Raw genomic sequence first — 18,562 nt, forward strand, 5'->3', positions numbered from 1 at the left:
CTCAGCTCATGTGCCTGTTCTGCCTCTGAACCCTCCTCCCCACACATCAGGTCTTCTCACAAGAAGAAACAGTACAAGAAAAATGCTCTCCTTCCCTTTAATGAAGAGGCTACGGCACCATCCACTAGCTTACTTTTTCTCCAGTGTGCCTTCCTCGCCTCTTGGAAATGCAAAGATACTGCAAAAGCCATAAGTACAGTCTTCACCACTCAGAAAGAGTCAGAAGAGTCACCCTTGCATTTATCTGGAGCTGTAAGAAGGCAGGAAAGCTTTTAGAGCTGCAAAAATCCTCTGTTTTGATGAAAAGTGATGGGTGAGGATACTCTGTGGCACAGTCTGGATATCAAAGCTCCAACAAACTAAATATTAAGAGTTTGACAGATATGGCCAGACATTCATTGGTGCTACTTTCCTCTTTTAGTTTTCAGCTTTTATTTTGTGTAGAATTATAACTTCAGTGAAGTACTACAAAGACTTTTCAGTTGCACTGATTTCTGGTTTTAAGACTGTATCAAAGGCTTTCCACGTGGCTTTTCCTTAGCCATTTAGACTGTGAGAGAAATGGAAAAAAGCAGAATTTTGGTTGGTGGTAAGCTTTCATTACCAGGTTCATTACTAGGAATTCAAACCACACTTTAACCTCAGTGTAAAAAGATGAAGTCACCTTCAAGCAAGGTATTTGCTGAGTACCAGAACCAAGGAAATTTAGTGTTTTCTGTAAGACATGTCTTATGCTATGCTGGTTTTTACAATGATGACAGTATGAGATGTGATGAAAGCTTTTTCCCCCTCCTGAAAGTTTTTAAAGGCTTACTTCCATGCGAATCCTGTTATATTTAGTCAGATATAAGGGCACTCACCAGCTTTTGCCTTAGCAGAAGCACTTATAGGATTTCTCACTTGTTCCTATGGCCAATTTAAGGAAATAAACAGAAAATTGTTATCTCTAAAGCCTCCATTCGTCTTTGAAATCTGATTGAAATAGGCTGAGAAATTGCTAGGGAGCGATTTGCTCACATGCAGCATTACTGCATAAAACTGGTATTCAGGAAAAAAACGCAGCAAATTGATATTGTGTTGTAAAAACGGCCTGGCTGTTCTGATTAAGATGCCTATCTTGTAATGCTAAGCATGGTGTGAGTCATCTCCTGCAGCCTTTTGTTAATCCCACTTCACATTAGCCTTTTTGCCCCTAAATCTTTCTCAGCCTGAAATATTCCCTGCCTATTTCCCTACTTATTAAATGGTTATGCAGAATGCAATGTACCTGAACCTGAATGTTTCTCCAGAAATGCTGGCAATTTCTCTGTATTTCCCCTTCCCAGCCAATTCATTCAGACAAGTGAAATACCTGCCACAAATAGGCAACAAAGACATGGACAGCAGTGTATGTAAAAGGAACAAGACCAACAGCCTGGTGAGGAAAGACACTTCCAGCTGCTTCTGCAGATTTTCTTTTCAAAGCCATTGACCTGAAATGTTGAAGTGAAATCAACTTCTTAGAGTTTGGGAGTCCTTGTACTGTTTAGGCTGTGGAAGACAATGTGTGCCTTCAGCTGTTTTGGGAAAACTCTGTGTCACCCATGCCTGATTTTACAAAATTTTACAAATCCACTGCTCAAACCCTCTGTAACACCTGTGATTAAGGTTTTATTGTAGGAATAGCTCTTTGAAAACTCCTAAGGTTTCAGGCTGTCATCCTACACTGGCAAGCAATGCCAAATGTCCTTTGAGACCAGGCTGGCTTTTGTCAGGCACAGCTGCTGCCAACAAATGAACAGCATTTCATTTGTCCTCCTGTGGAGGACCCCCTCCACTCTCCATGAGGTGTGGACCAAGAAAGCCAGTGCAGGGCAAGATGTGGTCCTTGGCTGCAGCCTGTGCCTGGGGTGTTCAGCTGTGGCTCTTTCTTCCTGCAAAAGGCTATTGCTTAGGCCTCCTGTGTGTAAGGGAAGGGTGCATTTGCCTGAGCAGAAGCACCTATGTAAGTCTTTGCCACTTTCAACACTGTTCCATCTTTATGGGGGGGGGGGGAAGAGACATTTCTTAAATTGCTCCCTTATAAACAAGGCTGCAAGAAATACATTTTTGTCTCAAAGAACATGCTCTGTGCTGGACACTAATCTGCAGTGATGGCCCTCTACCCTGCATCAGGGTGCTCAGTTACAAAACCGAAAGTTAAATATTAAAACAGATCTAGAAAACATGACAGGTATCACTTTTTGTTTATTCCTCACTTCAGCATAATTTATGTGTATTTGAGTTCTATAGCACATGCTTTATCCTTACTGAAATGTTTTGCCATGACCAATTTCCATACATCTGTATAGTATTTGTGAGCATTGCTAAAAACTTTCCATTCAGAGGTTTAGGGTTTGTTTGGGTTTTGGGGTTTTTTTTTGTTTGTTTGCTTGCTTGTTGGTTTGGGGGTTTTTTTCTGTTTCTAGTGGTAGGAGGGCTTGGGGGGCTAGGTAGAGGTTTTGATGTTTTCCTTAGCAGAGACTGAAGTTACCCAAATAATGCACTGTGACTTGACTCTACTTCAAATCAAACCAATAAAATACATTTTATGATACAAACACACCTGACAAAAATCCAAAGCCAATAAAATTAGCCATAAATTATGTGAAAAGTTTCACCTACCCCTTTCCTATCCTACAGGCTTGTTATCTCAGCTTTTCACAGCTCCTTTCATAGGTTGCTGTCGTGATGAAGAATGACTGTGTGCCTGAGATTACCAGAGGATTGTGGATTTACAGTGGTCCACTGAACTTCCAAAATGTATGAGTCATCCATATTTATTAATTAATACTGTGTAGGAGTACTATTGGACTCAGAAGAAAACTAGTGGATGTCCTGATATCAACCTTACAGGTAAAAAAAAAACATCCTGTAGGGCTACATTTGTTCCTAAGATAGTTAAAATATATCATGGATAACTTTCAAGTTGGGTCTTTCTTGCAGTCATACTAAACAGCGCTCTGAAATGAAATAGCTTTTTGTAGCTCATTTGACTGAAGTTAAGGCAGTGTTTAGGTTTTTAAAAATCCCATCCTTTTCCTATGGAGGATTTGACTGTCTGGCTGCAGACTTTCTCTGGTGATTTTGCTACCTGCCCTTTTGATCCTGGGGAAATATCGCAATGCCAGCATGAGTCAGGAGGCTTCTGTTCTGATAAGTAGGAACCAAGAGTGGCCGTGTGAGACTCTAAGGTGCTGAAACAAATACCATACTGATGGGGTTTTCAGCTTATGCTAGGAGCAATGTGGTTGAGGGTATTAAGGACTGCAAGCAGGTATTCAGATTTTTGTTCCACTCTGACATTAATGAGTAGGACCATAAGCAGCTGAGAAACCTCAGGAGATCAGGAAAGAAGTTATTACCTCCAGCTGCTCTTCACCTCTTTGTGACCTGCTACCATGCTTTCAGATCTTCCAACAAAACTACTAATATAATCATTTCTTTGACTATTTCAGTCAACAAAAACTCCACTCTGAGTTCAAGTAATAGTTTTGGTTTGGGCTTCTTATTAATTAATTTTTTGTTTATGCTTTTTAATTTATTATTTATTATTTGTTTATTTATTTTATTTATTATCTGCCTGAAAGAGACTGATCTGTTGTGGAGCTCTGCAGGCAGATCTGAAGGGGAGCAGATGTCCAGAGGAGATGACAAACAGGTCAATAAGTGGGAATTTCCGGCAGCCCAGCAGGGCCCTTCTGCCCCCTGGATAACTCCTACTCTTTGGCCATGCCACACAACTGCCACAGGTTTTTGCGGGCATAAACTGGTGCAAACATATTTGCTAACCTTGTAGGAGTATGTGAGGCAGGAGTGTGTAATGGTTATAGAGTCACAGAATATTCTGCATTGGAAGGGACCCACAAGGATCAGTGAATCCAACTCCTCAGTGAATGGCCTGTACAGGGATTGAACCTGTGACCCTGGCATTATGAGCACCACGTTCTGATCCCAGGGCCCTTCTACTGTGTCAGGTGCACAGTCTGTCCTATGAATTCCCAATTATCCAGACATTTAATTTCAGTACTGGGGCAGAACAGCTGCTGTCCATACAGCAGGCCAATCTTCTAAACAGCACATGAATATTTTTGGACAAAATCCCTTCTACAGATTTCTAGAAAAACTAGCCCTGCAGCCACTGTGAGCTTTTGGATGGAGTAAGGAAAGTACTTCTTTATAATTTCATATTCAACAGTAGGAGACCATGGCACCCTCATTGCTGCTGGGCTTTCTTTTAGCAGGGTTAGAAACCTGAGGTTGTTTCTCTGAGGCTGATCCAGATGTTCAGCCACTAAGGGCTTCTCTGTGCAAGGGCAGTAAGTGAGTTCTGTTCAGTGGTTGAGTGATGCAGAGGGTTGTATGAGGACAGCAATCTGAGTCAGGGCAGGAGAGGTTACATGGCCATATGGCAAACTAATAAGGCATTCTAAATGCCACGTCTGTTTTCAGGTAATGGTATCTAAATTATTTACTTTGATTGAATAATTGCATTAAATACGAGTATTAAAACTATTGAGGTGTATTATGTGAATAATGGTCCAAAATCAGTTACGCACCTATAACAAACCTAGACCTCAGACTAGAAAATCATCCCAGCATGGCCAGGCTTTAAGTAGCACTTTGCCTTATACAATAGAAGTTAGCAGCTGGCTAGCCTAAACCTCTGAGTCAGAAAGCTCACTATTATAATTTAGACCCTTTTAGCACATGAGAAAGTAAACACTAGGAGGTAAATTGATAGTTTACGAAATCCACGTTTATATTCAGGGAGAAGGAAGTTGTTTTCTTCCATTTAGCTCTTAAAACAGCTTCTACTCTGGATAGAAGATCACTTGTCATTACTGCAGTTTGATTTCTGTTTTCTATTTAAACCATGACCTAGAAAAGTTACTGACCCCTGAATTTACTTCTCAGAGGAAAGTGAAAATTAATATTTTCTCATCACGGTGCTGAGAAAGCAATTAATATTTCACTGAACCATCTCATTTCAAGGTTCTTGGAATATTATTCCAAAAATCAAGTTCATTTTTTATTCAACTCAATCTGTCATCCCTTAAACCTGATTCAGCAAGGTGAAATTATGAATGTGTTACATACATCAAGTCATTCACACATTTAAAATTTGGAAAGGTCTTAGCTTTCAACAACTTATCCTGTGCTAGTCAATCCAAATATTGCTTATATTGTGTGCATTGTATGTGTATATATCAATTTATACATATATATATATATATATATAATTTTTTCCCACGATCAGGGACTAATATGTGGAAGGAAAATGATACCTGGCAGCATGGTATTTGCTGAATCTCAGTTAATGTCACATTGGAATCTATTTTCTAATCTAGAAAATCTCAGGCATTACAATAAAACCCATGTCACTGAAATATATTTTGCTACAATGACTGCAGCAGTGTGTTGCTTTGCAACCCTTGCTGTAAACCACAAACCCTTGATTCCCCTTACTGACATGTAGGGTCTCTGCAAACAGACTTCAGAAAGCTTTAGGTAGACAATTGAGTGAACAATGTCAGGGGTTTCATTCTTAAGAAATGTTTTGGGCATATCCACCTGAACTGGATCATCTAAAAAAACCTGAGGCCAAACCACTATAGTTTTATTTTTCTGTTTTATTTTCAGTTTCTCATATTGATAACGTTGGCACAGGACATTCTGTAGGAACTGATGACCAGCTCTTATTTGCAACATTTAGCTCTGCATGGACAGTCAACGCCTTACAACTGATCCATCTTGCAAGATTCACTTGCAAGTTATTGCTTAAATATACTGATTTGTTAGTATGTAGTAAAAGCCACTCGAAGAAAGGTCTAATGTGTTCATCTCACTTTTCTTTCCCTCTCACCAATTTTGCAGAGTTTCAAAGCAGCCTATGTAAGTCAGCAATTCCCCAAAGTAAGCAATAGCTCTGTAAGCTTCTTAATCAACACTTGGCAGACTCCAGGTAGTGGCTGGCAGGTACACTGGGCACTCTTTGATTATCTTCTTGCTAAGGAAGTGAAACTTCAATCAGTTCATCAGAAAAGAAATGCCACCTCATGCTATTTGGGATATCTATCAGAGGCACTCCAAGCTCCCCATTTTATGATTTATTCTGATGAATTATCTTTATGATTAAACAGTATGCTCCATCAGAAATAATAACAGCTATTCTCTGTGCCAACCACGCGAAGTGATGGATCTCAAATTGACCATTTTAACATGAACGGCATTTTCAAACTCACCTTTGGGCAACAAATTAAAAATGGCCTGAATTTCAGAGACCCAGAGCACTTACAATTTATGAAGTTAAGTGACACTTACGAATACTCAGAAGATTTTCAGAAACCCTTGTTCAAAGCATTTTGTATGAAATGCTCTTTTACAATAGGAAAAAATAGTGAAAATTTGGGTTTGCATTTATATTGATATTCCCTTTTATTTCAAGCTCATGAATCATATTTTTAGATATTGATAACTTTGCAAAAATAAAGGTAATAATTACTAATGAGTTACATAGAATTTCCATTTTTTTACTTTATTTTTATTACAGATCTTTAGGAAAATATGCATAAAATATGAGATGCATCATCTACGTAATTCACACTGTAGACCATCTAAGTGCTATGACAATTACAGGGGGTATTTATACATATGAATTGATTTGTCCATAATTTCTCTTGCACAAACCTACAGAACAGGAGTATGGATATCCCAGTAAGCCATTTCTTCTGAGGTGGATGCAGACACACTAGATTTGCTTTCACGTTCAGTGTTTTTATGAGCTGTTCTCCAGTATGGTTTTATTTTACAGACAAATAATCAGTTATTTACTTTCTACAGTCTGCAGTGATACGGTATTACTAGAAAGATCGAGTGCAAAAGAACCAAAAGACAAAAGACAAAATCCTCTGAAGGGTATTTATTTTAATTTATTAAGTTGGGAAAAAAATTAACTGGAAATATGTATTAGGGACTAGCAAGGAATATACTGAAGCATGCAGTGCAGCAAAAGGGTGGGTTCATTTATGTGATTTTTCAAGAAAACAAAGCAGATAAACAATGAAATCATGAAAGTATATTATTTAGAGAAAAATATAGATGTAGAAAAGAAATGGAAGGACTTTATCTAGGCTAGTTGCTGAAGTTAAATTTGTTCATTTACCCATTATCATATAAGACAAAGACATTCCTGATTTTGTTGTTTGCTCTGTTAAAATTAGTACAGATGTTCCAGCTTGGAATGGCATTAATATTTAAAGGCTCTGTCTTTGTAGTTACCAAAATGTTGCATGAAAGGTGTCGGATCACGCTTCTGCCAAACATGAAAAGCAATACCCCAAACAAGATGACTGCATTGCTTCTGAGTTCTATTTCCCTGTACTTTGGCTGACAGGTTTTTCAGATGTCTGAGCAGAGGTGAAGAGCCCATGTAGTTCACAGTAACTGCCAATAGGAAGAGGCTGTAAAGATCCCATTGAGGCTCCTGGCCTTAGATGCCTCTGTCATCCCCCTCAGATGTGCTGTGAGGAGGTGGTTGCTTGAGCTTTCTTAGGATCACAGGATTGTAGGGCTATTTGTGTTAGTTGGGTCCTCAGGAGCCTTTAGTCCAACTCTGCTCAAAGCAGGGTGAGCAGTGAGGGTGGACCAGGATCCTGCTGCTGGAGGCATTCTTCGGCCAGCTCTAGGAAGGCAGTTCTTCATCATATCAAAGATGTTAGTTCATGGGGAGCTGTGAATACCTGTGGGATCTAACAATTGCAACACTTCTCCACTTGTCTTTGAATTCATTCTTGCTATTGCTTTTTATTTACTTTTAATTTAATTTTGCTATTTAAAAGTTTTGTGTCTGCCATGGAAACATCTGCTGCCTTCCCTTTAACTGTATGTTATAGTAACTACAGCTCTTGGGTAAAAGAATGTGAAGGATCAAACCTGTTATTAAACTAATTTATTTTCCTGAAAAGCCTTTGTTCTGTAGAAACTGCTTGAGGAAAAAATCTGAAACACTTTTTCTTGCAGGCACTCTCTCACTCTTGTTCACAAAAACTCTTGAAGGCAGAATACTTCCATGTATGTAAAAGATGAAGTATTCTTCTCATCCTGAATTTGTTATGGCAAGAGAATGTGTGCAGAAGGGGTTCACACAGCAGAGCTGTTGCTCTTGCTCCAAGCTGGCAAGCTCAAATCTGATCATGCTTTGGAAGAACATACCCAGAGCAGGCTGCAGGATGGCTGTCCAAGCTGAGCCTGGGATCAAATTCAAATTTTAAAAGATTACAGATAGTCTATTTAAATAACAATGGTAAAGAAAATCAATGCAGAACTTCAACTTTCCTTTCAGATTTTTTATTTGCTTTTATCCTATCCAATTTGCACTCCAAATTGGTTTTCCTTACGTACTTATTTTTTACAGCAGAATCTAATGTTGTGCTGTGTATTTCACAGCTCTAGTTCTTCAGAACTTGGCTGACCCCATGACTTGGAGGGCCTGCTGTCTTTCTGTAAAATCATGCTCTGTTTCTGAATGAGCAGGCAAACTCCAGAAGTCTGCCATACATCCTGGAGTCCTTCATTTACTCCTAATGTTTCAGCTCAAAAAGACTTTTAGACAGATTAAGCACAAGCTTAGTGTGAAATGGGTGTTTAACAGCCTTGTGAAACTGGGAAAAGGTCTTTTGGCTTCAGCATAGTTGAGGTTTCACCCTGAGAAAAAACCTGTACATAGGATATTGTAAATCACATTGCACCTTCTGTCAGTCCCCCTCTCATCTTGTGAAACAAGTGTTTACAACTGCTTCATTGGAGCTGATGGAATGCAGAGAGGCATTCCAGCTGGACTGAAAACAATATTGCCAAAGTAGGGGGAAAAGGACTATCTGCTTTAAAAATCAGGACCCTAACTGCTCATATTCTGACCTAAGAATGCCATTGGTTTAAGGAGAGAAAACAACTTCAAAACTCCAGGACAAAAGAGAACATCTTCTGCTGATCTGCTTAATGTAGGATGAGTTGACCTTGAAGCTTTTAGAACAAGAAAATAAAATATAAGTCAATAATTCAGTCACGAAATTAGCAAAACAGCTGCACCATTCTGGCAATGTCATAGGTTACATCAATAAAGTACTTTCACCTTTATCTCCCAGAAATCAGATGGTGATCTGTCTCATTATTGCAATGTTAAAGCTATAAAAGAAAGAGTGAAACCAATATTATACCTTCATAGCTCAGTAAAAATGCCACAAAGGCTATTTTCTGTAATGAGTTATTATACATCATCTAGGCACAGTGGGCAAAACCCATAACTAATGAGGCTAAATCAAGCAAACTTTCACTACAAGGACCCTACAGTGATATTCAAAATATAACTTTGGTGCCTGATGTGCAATTGAGGTGCATTGATCCACTAAAGTAACACAAAAAATCCTGCTTACCCTCTTAGTACCTATCTATCCGATAGTCTGCACACCTGCAAGATGTGCCTACACACCAGCAGCATGCAAACAAGAGTGGAAGCACACATGAAGACATAACTCAATGTAATGGCTCCTGTGGCATTGCTGGTTCATGTCAGACTGGATCAGAGCACAAGTTTGCCTCTGCCAGAGACCCACAAGTCATTTTTTCTCCAAACGCACATATTCCAGCAAAAATCTTTATTTAGGTGCCTGCAGATCTCATACCTAACATTTTTAGAGATGGTCCTGTTGGTCAAAGAGTATAAGACCACTTTCATTCATTCACTGCTTTTTATTCTACAGATTAGAGCTTTGCTATAACTAATTAATGGATGCTGAAGTCATCTAGTATGTTTGGTTCTTGAAGACTTTCTGAAGTCAGGACTGGAGTTGTAAATTAATGCGTTGCCATCCATAATGCAAGGACTGCAAACACTCGTCTAAAATGCCTTTCTGTTCATTAAAGGTGCTTCTCTAAATGCCACAAATAGTCAAACCCCAAACTGCCAGTCAGAAGTAAGTGTGACCAGACTACATTAGTCACTGCAGTAAGCACATTACAAAGTGATGCCACGGTAATCAGGTGGTAATATGGTACATTAGACTCGGCATCATGGCCAGAAGAGGCTCACATGGTAATTGTAATCTAGCATGATGTTATGGCTGGGAATAATGTTGTTTACAAAATCTCCAGTGAAAGAGTTGTTTTCACAAAGTGTACTGAGATTCTGCTGTTAAATCATTAGAAAAGCATGACTGAGTTTTCATTTCATTTCATGTCCTTTCTCATTTACATCTGATTTTCTGAAGAAACTACAGTGGCATTATTTAGTATGGTTTGTTTTGGGTTTTTTTTCCTAAAATTAGTGAACTGGATCCTTGTTTTGAAAAGATTTTTTTTTTTCCCACAAAAGATATTTTTATGGAATTCATTACTTTATTGAAAGTTTGTTTACTTCCAGTCATGATAGTTTCTCACAGCATACAATCAGTGTCAGGATTTCTATTTAACTAGCACTTTTCTATGTTGAGTATTTTTATAGACTGTCTGATTAGTTTTATCCAAATGTAGGATAAAGATGAGATTTACCATACTCAACACCTCCATCAATCACAAAGGATCATCTCGCTTGCAGATATTTTTCCCATGTGATGTTTACATTATCCTAAAGGTTCTAAGTCACACTTCAGATTAGGAATTCTCTTCCTATTAGTTATTTTTATTCACATAACTTAAAACTTAAATGGACCAGGTAAGAATTAACATACGAAATTGCTAACTTTTGAAAAACCTTGGCCAGTGAGGGTTGCTTGCTATCAGTAAACCAAGACACTGAAACTGCATCCCAGAAATGCTGTGCTTATAAATGTATTTAATTCCAGTTAGTTGAGTCTTTATTAATTTTTCAGCTGTGAATATTAATGATCCATAGTCTAACCTTAACTAAATGCTTTTTGTTTGATTTGATTTATTGTTTTAGCTCCAGAAGTGTTCCAGGCTTTTATGGATGGAGGTCCAGGATACTCGTACCCAGTAGACTGGTGGTCACTAGGAATTACAGCATATGAGTTACTGAGGGGTTGGGTAAGAATGATTGGGTTTGTTGTTATTTAACAGAAGTCTCAAGTTTGCAGTGCCTCTGAATGCACTTTTCATGATAAAATTTGAGTGTACAAGGCTCGGGTCAGGAATGCTGTCCTGGTTCTATACCAGCTGAAAATATTCTTGGGAAAGTTTCACCTCACCCTCAAATACATTATGAAAGTTTGCCTCGGTTTGGCTAAGGAAAGGCCTAATGTTTAATGGTTCTCCACAGTGCTGAATTGCAAACAATGGTATTTTTTTCCAGATAGAAGTAGAGCTGCTTCAGAAGCTATTATATCTTTGATTCTCTTGGCTAATACCATAAAAGATCTAATGTAATAGCTTAAGAAGCTTGGCCCAACTATAGAAAATGCTTATCTGCCAGTGCATTTGTTTCTTATCTAATCAATTATGTGAATAAGCTTAATGAAAAATCTTCCTGAGCATGGTCAAATATCACAGAAGATAATGGAAAATTCTTTTCCATTTTGGTTCAAAAGATTGCAGCTTGTTGTGTAAATATTTACTATTCCCTATGGAAAACAGTTATTTCTATACCATTTCAGGATGATAACATAGCCAAAGTAGCAATTTGGGGGGATGAAGGGAGGGAATTACTTTTAACTCCTGTTTTGTAAAGGGGATTTTATTGCATTGCAGTGTGCTGTTTTAAAGGAAGAAATATTTTTTATTATATGACACTAACACAGTTCTGCTACCTTGTCCTGCCAAACAATCCACCCCACAAAGATCTCACAATTTTGTATAGGATGACAGATAAAAGAAAACAGAAATAAAGAATTATTATTTCCACTTTTAGATGGAAAAAATAAATTTCAGTGTTGGCATATTTTTACTTCACAAGCTACATTTTTCAAAGGCCTAGAACTTGGCCAGTCTATTTTGTATTTCCACAGAAATGGCAAAAGCCATGTTCCTGATGCAAAGATCTCTCCCTTGCAAAGACTGTTTCTGCTGTCAGAGCAAAGGAGCATTAAAAACCTTTTTTGACAAAAAAAAAAACAACAAAGTAACAATTATTAGCAATTTTTCTCGACCATCCTTCTCAAAAGTTAGGGACCTTTTAAACTGACATTCTTCTCAGTATGGAGAAGTTAAGATCTGGCAGTGATAAGCATAATTCATCCTCAACCCTAGTCACAGACAGTAGTACTAGCTGCACATACAGTAAATTAAGAGAGCATCCTGATGGTTTTAAATCAATCCTTTCACCAGTGAGTGTCTCCAAGAAAGAAGCACAGTGAATGATTGTGTAAGGAAGGCTGAATTCCCAAGACTAATCACAAAAGATCACTTTAATGTGACAAATTCACTTCAATAAATAAAAAATTACATAGACTGAAATACATTCACCAAGATCCATACAGTCTTTTCTGAATAAGTCAATCTGGCTATAGACAAAGCGAAATTGAGACTACATCAATTTTTTTCTTTTTTTTTTTAATAAAAACATTACCATCTGTACCTGTTCCAGTCAACCAAGCCAGCTGCTTGTTTCCTCTGGAAGAGCAGCTCTTGCCTACTGAGCAAGACAGAGGGTGGCCTGGCAGCCCACAGCCCTGTATGGACTAGGAAAAGGGCCAGTCTTTCCTGAATTGTATTTCTAAATTTTTCTAGTCTAGACAAGGCCTAAACTGACAGAATTGATGACAAGAGAAGTAGCAGAGGGTTTAGGAAATGTGCTTAACCTGAGGCACGTTGCTGTGTACAACAGGACTTTCTGCAGTTGGAGTGTGGTGAATCCTAGTGCATGGGGAGGGTGGGAGGTAAAGAAAAAAGGTGCATTGGAAATGAGAAGCATCACAAATTTCATTTTCCACCTCTGAGCTGTGCATAGTGTATGACACTGACAGCCTGCATTCAAGAGACATTAAGTAAAAATGAGTTGTTTTTCATTGAGCTGAATTTTTGTTTTTATTTGCCTCTGCTGCTGTAAGAGCCCTCAGGGGAGGCTCAGGGTGTTCAAGGCATTCCAGCCATTCTCATGCCTGGCTCCCTACTGCTGGGCAGCCAAAATAATGCAGTGCTGGAAATGGGGCTCAGCTACAGGAGCAGGTTGCATCCAGTACAGAGCTGTCTGGACCATTTTTTGGTTACCCATAGTAGTGCTAGCATTTCTCAGTAAGTTGTAGGTGCATTTTTCTCCTTACCCAGTTGCTAATAAAAGACCTAGCAAGAAAACCAAATTAAATTAATAAAGCTTTGCATCAAACATTGATCTTTTCTCCAAGTCCAAGGAATTAAATTCTATAATGCAAACAGTGAGACATCAGTCTGTTCCTGAGCTATAGACAAATGCTAAAATACTGCAATAACTATATATACCATACATTCAATAGAGACAAAGTGGAGGAATGAGGTAGGAGGTAGGACTCACAGACTCTTTCACTGCAATGTGAACAGTTTACAACAAACTTTGGTAAAACATCATGAACACAAGCAAACCAGATATTTTTTCTCTTTCACAAAATAGAACAGAAGGGATATGACCTTCAAGTAGAGTGAATAGGTGAAAAGCATGGGAGATAAAGGTGTGAAGGACCTCAAAAGACCAAACTTATAATGGCCATTTATAGTTCAAATTAAATAATAACAATATTTAAAATCTCTTCAAAGCTCAAAAAATCAAGACTGCAGAATGCTAATAATATTTAAAATAAAGTAAGTTTTAGGGATTCTTCTGTGAGGAAAAAGGCCTGGGCAGAAACATCCTTGACACAAAAACTTTCCATGAGTCATAATTCCTTATAGTTGCTATTTTTAGAGTTAATCACCATTTTCAACAATTGCTGTGCATTCTAGCTCGGTGATCCTGTTGGTCTCACTGTTATATCAAGTCTAAGTCAGCAGTAGGTTGCTTCTAGATGACAGACAGACAGAATGTTAACCTTTCATTTTTAGTGACTGTTTTATGGAAACATTACCACAGGTAGGGAAAAGCACATGACAGACTATTTCAAATGACAGTTTTGAACATGATTCAAGAAAATTGTGTATTTAGAGCAGGCCTTTAGGTTCTGTTGAATTCATATGGACCTGATAAATGACAGGCAAACAATGTGAATATAAGCAAAAAATGTAAGCAATCCTTGAATTTATTTTTAGAACATACCAGTGCCTTGGAATGGACTTGGTTTTATACATATGTTCAAAGTTAAATATGTGCATGAGTCTTCCCAAAATAAGAATATGTCCTGGGTCTTTATGAAGAGTGGCTCTAACTCCTTAAAGATTAGATAACTAACACCTACAAATATTCCTAAATTATAATCTTCTATAAGTACATGCTAACATAATCAACGAATGACTCAGTTCTTAGTCAAGGTAATGAGTATCTGCCCTTTGCTGTTGAGGATATTGGATTAGAATGTAACTCTATGTTGTTTATGAATTATTCCCGGCAGATGAACCTCAGGATTAAAGGGTGGGCTCAGTTCAGCACACGCTGTGTCTCACCTAAAAAATCCACTGCGCAGGCTCGAAGGGTCAATGACCTTTCCCAAATCTTCGCTCGCGAAGACTGGCCATTACATTACATTACATTACATTATGCATCAGTTTGCACACTGCTGCTATGATGGCATTTAGCTGCAGGTCTCATATCATATATTTATCACCTGCTGTGTACAACTTAATTCACAAACAAACCACTGTCTGTCCTTGTTTACAAAAATACATCGAATATAATTATAACAACTTGCTTTACAAATACAAGTATGTACATAGAAAATAACAAGAATATAAATTTATATGTAGTATTTTTACTTCCAAATGCTGTATTTAATAAAAGATAAATCACAGAAACTTCATGAACAAAGCACAGCAAAACCCAGGGCTTTTTTTCACCTACAGAAGAGTTTAGGCACTGCAAACACGTTACATGTAATGAGTTAATTTTGGATTTTAAAAAAGGGGCAAAGGAGAAGGATTGGGATTTGGAGTCTTCTTTTTTACTGTGGTTCTTACACAGACTTTTGTAAGCATTTTCTGGTTTCTCAATATACTACTCAGTAAAAAATATTAAATAATTCACATTTCACATAGAATGCCCCAGGAATGAAATTGTTCATCCACCTCATTTGAACAGATACTTTCTTTTATGAGAGAAAACCTTGCAGAGGAAATGCATCTATGAGTAATTACATTCATTATGACCAAAGAAAAACACACATAAAGAAGGATTAGCCTCAAAATTGTTATAAGATGTTTTTGTGGGTTTGATATTTCCAACTTAATGCTAAGCTCAGGAAAATGTGAACTGTCTATGCTTTTTTATCCATTCTCATTGACTTTATATTGATTTAACTTTATCCCAGAGGCCCTATGAAATTCATTCAGCCACCCCCATTGATGAGATACTCAACATGTTCAAGATAGAAAGAGTTCACTACTCATCTGCATGGTGCAAGGGCATGATAGCACTACTGAAAAAGGTAAGAAAGCACAAACACATTCTTTCCTCTCTTCTCTCCTCTTCCAGAAGCCCCTCAAACAGTGCAAAGGTATCTGGCAAGCACTCACATTAGGCAATCAAAATTTCAAGGATAAGAGAGCAAGACTTATTTCTAGGCTGTTCTGAATGTGACTCCTACAGTATTTTCTCTTCAGAAACTGCATTATTCTTAGGCTTAGACTCAGCCTTTTCATGGCTTCAAAGAAATAAAAATTTAATATATATATATTTTTTATTTTAAAACTTATTCACTAGTGATAGCAAAACTTTGGGGATCAATAATTCCTGCTCTGTGCCCTGGCCCCATTCCCTCCACCCATGGTTGTACAAGTGGAAGAGGAAAGGAAGAACCACTCTACCCTCTGAACTTCTGCTGCAGTTTCCAGACAGGGAGATTCAAAATTAAAATGGCTGTATCTCTTGCTGTCCCATGTTGCTATAGTTGCAACAACAAAAGTCGATCTACTTTGCTGTAAATGTCACTAAGCTACAAGACAGAGCTCTTTCTGAATGCATCATGACCCCGGAAATCATTTTCTTCCTTAAATCCCTGGTTTTTATTTGTTTTAATTATCTGGCCACGTTGCAAGGATCATCTGTCTCTTTCAGATTATCAGTGTTGATACTTGAACAGGAAACATTGGTGAATGTGTGAATAGAGTAACAGAAGATCAATGTCTTTTGCAGCAATGAGCAATTTAATTTTGGTAGATAGTGACATGGATAATTTTAATTGCTGCCAGGATGATCAGTGTAACTGTATCTTCCAATAAATTAAAGACAAAATACAAATTGTTCTGTGGCATTGAACTGTGATGTTTCATTTTGCTTGGACTCTTATGCATCTGTAAACAGACTTTTGTTGCTAATACATTTACAAACTTCATGCCTGCAACAGCCATCTGTTGGCAATTAAATTATACTCATATCTTAAGAGTTATTACTTTTATTTTTTTTAATTGGAACTTCTAGGATCTGTTAGAAGATTTCCTAGCCATTTTCTTACTCAAAAATACGTATCATACAATATCTGGCATCCAGTCCCTTAGAAAATGCCTTGTGCTTGATCACAGCTCCTAACTAAGGACCCAGAGTGCCGTCTTTCAAGCCTTGCAGACATCCAAAACTCTCCATACCTAGCTGATGTCAACTGGGATGCTGTTCTAGAGAAAACTGTGACTCCAGGCTTTGTTCCTAATGTAAGTCGATATTCTAGGTGAACAGCGTTTGCAAATTTCAGCTTTAATTATCACTGCCATTTTACTTGCTTATGCTTGTATTTATTGCTCTTCAGTGATTTATTTTGGATTCTACTTTCATTTACTCAGTCACAGCTAAGGGAAAATTTGTCCCATTTGAATAGATCACAACAAGAACTAATTACCTTGGTCTGCTTTTTGTTCCCTTTCAAATAAAAAAATACTTTTTCCAGACTTTGCATTTCAGCTGTTAGAGCAAATGACTGTCAGGGTTTACTCTGAGACAAAGAATACCAAGAAAACTGTTGTGACTGTGAAAGTTAGGCATTTGGATAACATTTGGCAAACTTTTTAACATCCCAGTATGCTGTTACTTTTTCACTTAAAAATACTCTTCCAAAAGGCTGACCTATTTCCTTTGTGACAGTTTCTTACAATAAAACGTTCAGATTCTGTGAGGGAAGCTGGTGGTTTCTTTTTCACTGTGGTTCCACTTTGTTCCTGTTTTCTGGGTATTTCCATTTTGATCATTTGCAAATTAAGTGAATTTGAGGGCCATGAATAAAAAGCAATGACTCTGGTGTTAACATGCTTCTCCACTTTGTTCAGTCATACTGCACTATAATTCTTCTCCAAACAATACATTTGTAGCACACTAAGGTTTTTTTCTGTTCTTTTTTTTATGCAACTGTAAGTAAAGATAAGGAAGGGGGAATAGCTGGATGCTGTCTTCATCCAGGTAAACATTAAATTTCATGCTAAACGTGATGTGGACACAATTCAGCCATTCAGAAGATGAGGGCAAGAGGGCATTGCCTAATGGAGCAAAGGTAGCCAAGTGGGTTGCCAAGACAGTGCTGGCAGTGTTCACTGTGCTTCTTAGAACCTGACCAAAGCCTTCCCTAGAAGCAGCATCCTGCAGGAGAAGAAAGCTGTGAGTGGGCAAGCAGGGCCTCCCTGCTTGTGTAAGGAAAGCTGAATTCCCAAGACTAATCATAAAAGATCACTTTAATGTGACAAATTTACTTCAATAAATGAAAAATTATATAGACTGAAATACATTTGCCAAGACCCATACAGTCTTTTATGAATAAGTCAATCTGGCTATAGTCAAAGCAAAATTGAGACTAAATCAATTTTTTTTCTTTTTTTTTAATAAAAAAAACTGTACCTGTTCCAGTCAACCAACCCTCAGGGAACTGGGGGAAAGACCAGAATACAGCAGGTAACTAGTACAACAGATGAAGAATAAGGCAGGCCCCTCTTATAGGCACTCCAGAAACATGTTCACCAGTAGGGAAATTCCTTCCTTTCACTTTATAGCTCAATGCTTTTGCAAGCTAGTGCAGTCAACACCATTCTCTTGGTGGTGTGGATCTACAAGATGAATGGGGACTGCCTTTTTTCTTTCCCTTTTTTCAAGTTAGAGCTGCTCTCTGAGATATCAGAGGTATGGACTGCCTCCTCCTCTGGCAAAACTCAACAAATTATTTAGACCTCCTACTCCTATCTAAAAGTTCAATCCACAGCTGTCAGTATGTGGGATATTTCACAACACTGTATTTTAAAAGAGGGATCCAATTCCCCATACCCAAGGGAAGGGATGGCGGAGGGATCCAAGGGAGTCCCAGACTCTACAAAGCCCAGTCATGCATAGGCACACATCTTAGGACTTAAGAGAGAGGATTTAAACTTGCTTCAGCAAAACTGGCTACTGAAACCTGCCTATGGCCAGTCTGTTCTCTGCTCCTGTTGCTGTTCCAGTGTTTTCCTTTCCCCAGACATCTCCTCCCTCTTTTCCTTGCTCTCATTCAAGCCTTAATTCGTA

General features: G+C 38.1%; 1 protein-coding gene across 2 annotated transcripts in view; it reads left to right on the forward strand.

Moving 5' to 3' along the window:
* STK32B (serine/threonine kinase 32B) overlaps positions 1-18,562 on the forward strand; it is a 176,900-nt gene that overhangs the window by 129,824 nt on the left and 28,514 nt on the right. For both annotated transcript variants that reach the window (XM_017824497.1, XM_017824498.1), the window contains exons 7-9: positions 10,958-11,061; positions 15,399-15,515; positions 16,609-16,734. In XM_017824497.1, the coding sequence (XP_017679986.1) occupies positions 10,958-11,061; positions 15,399-15,515; positions 16,609-16,734 (347 nt within the window). The remainder of the gene's footprint in view (positions 1-10,957; positions 11,062-15,398; positions 15,516-16,608; positions 16,735-18,562) is intronic.

This window comes from Lepidothrix coronata, unplaced genomic scaffold (genome assembly GCF_001604755.1).
Source record: "Lepidothrix coronata isolate B3197 unplaced genomic scaffold, Lepidothrix_coronata-1.0 Scaffold111, whole genome shotgun sequence".
NCBI classification, from domain to species: Eukaryota; Metazoa; Chordata; class Aves; order Passeriformes; family Pipridae; genus Lepidothrix; species Lepidothrix coronata.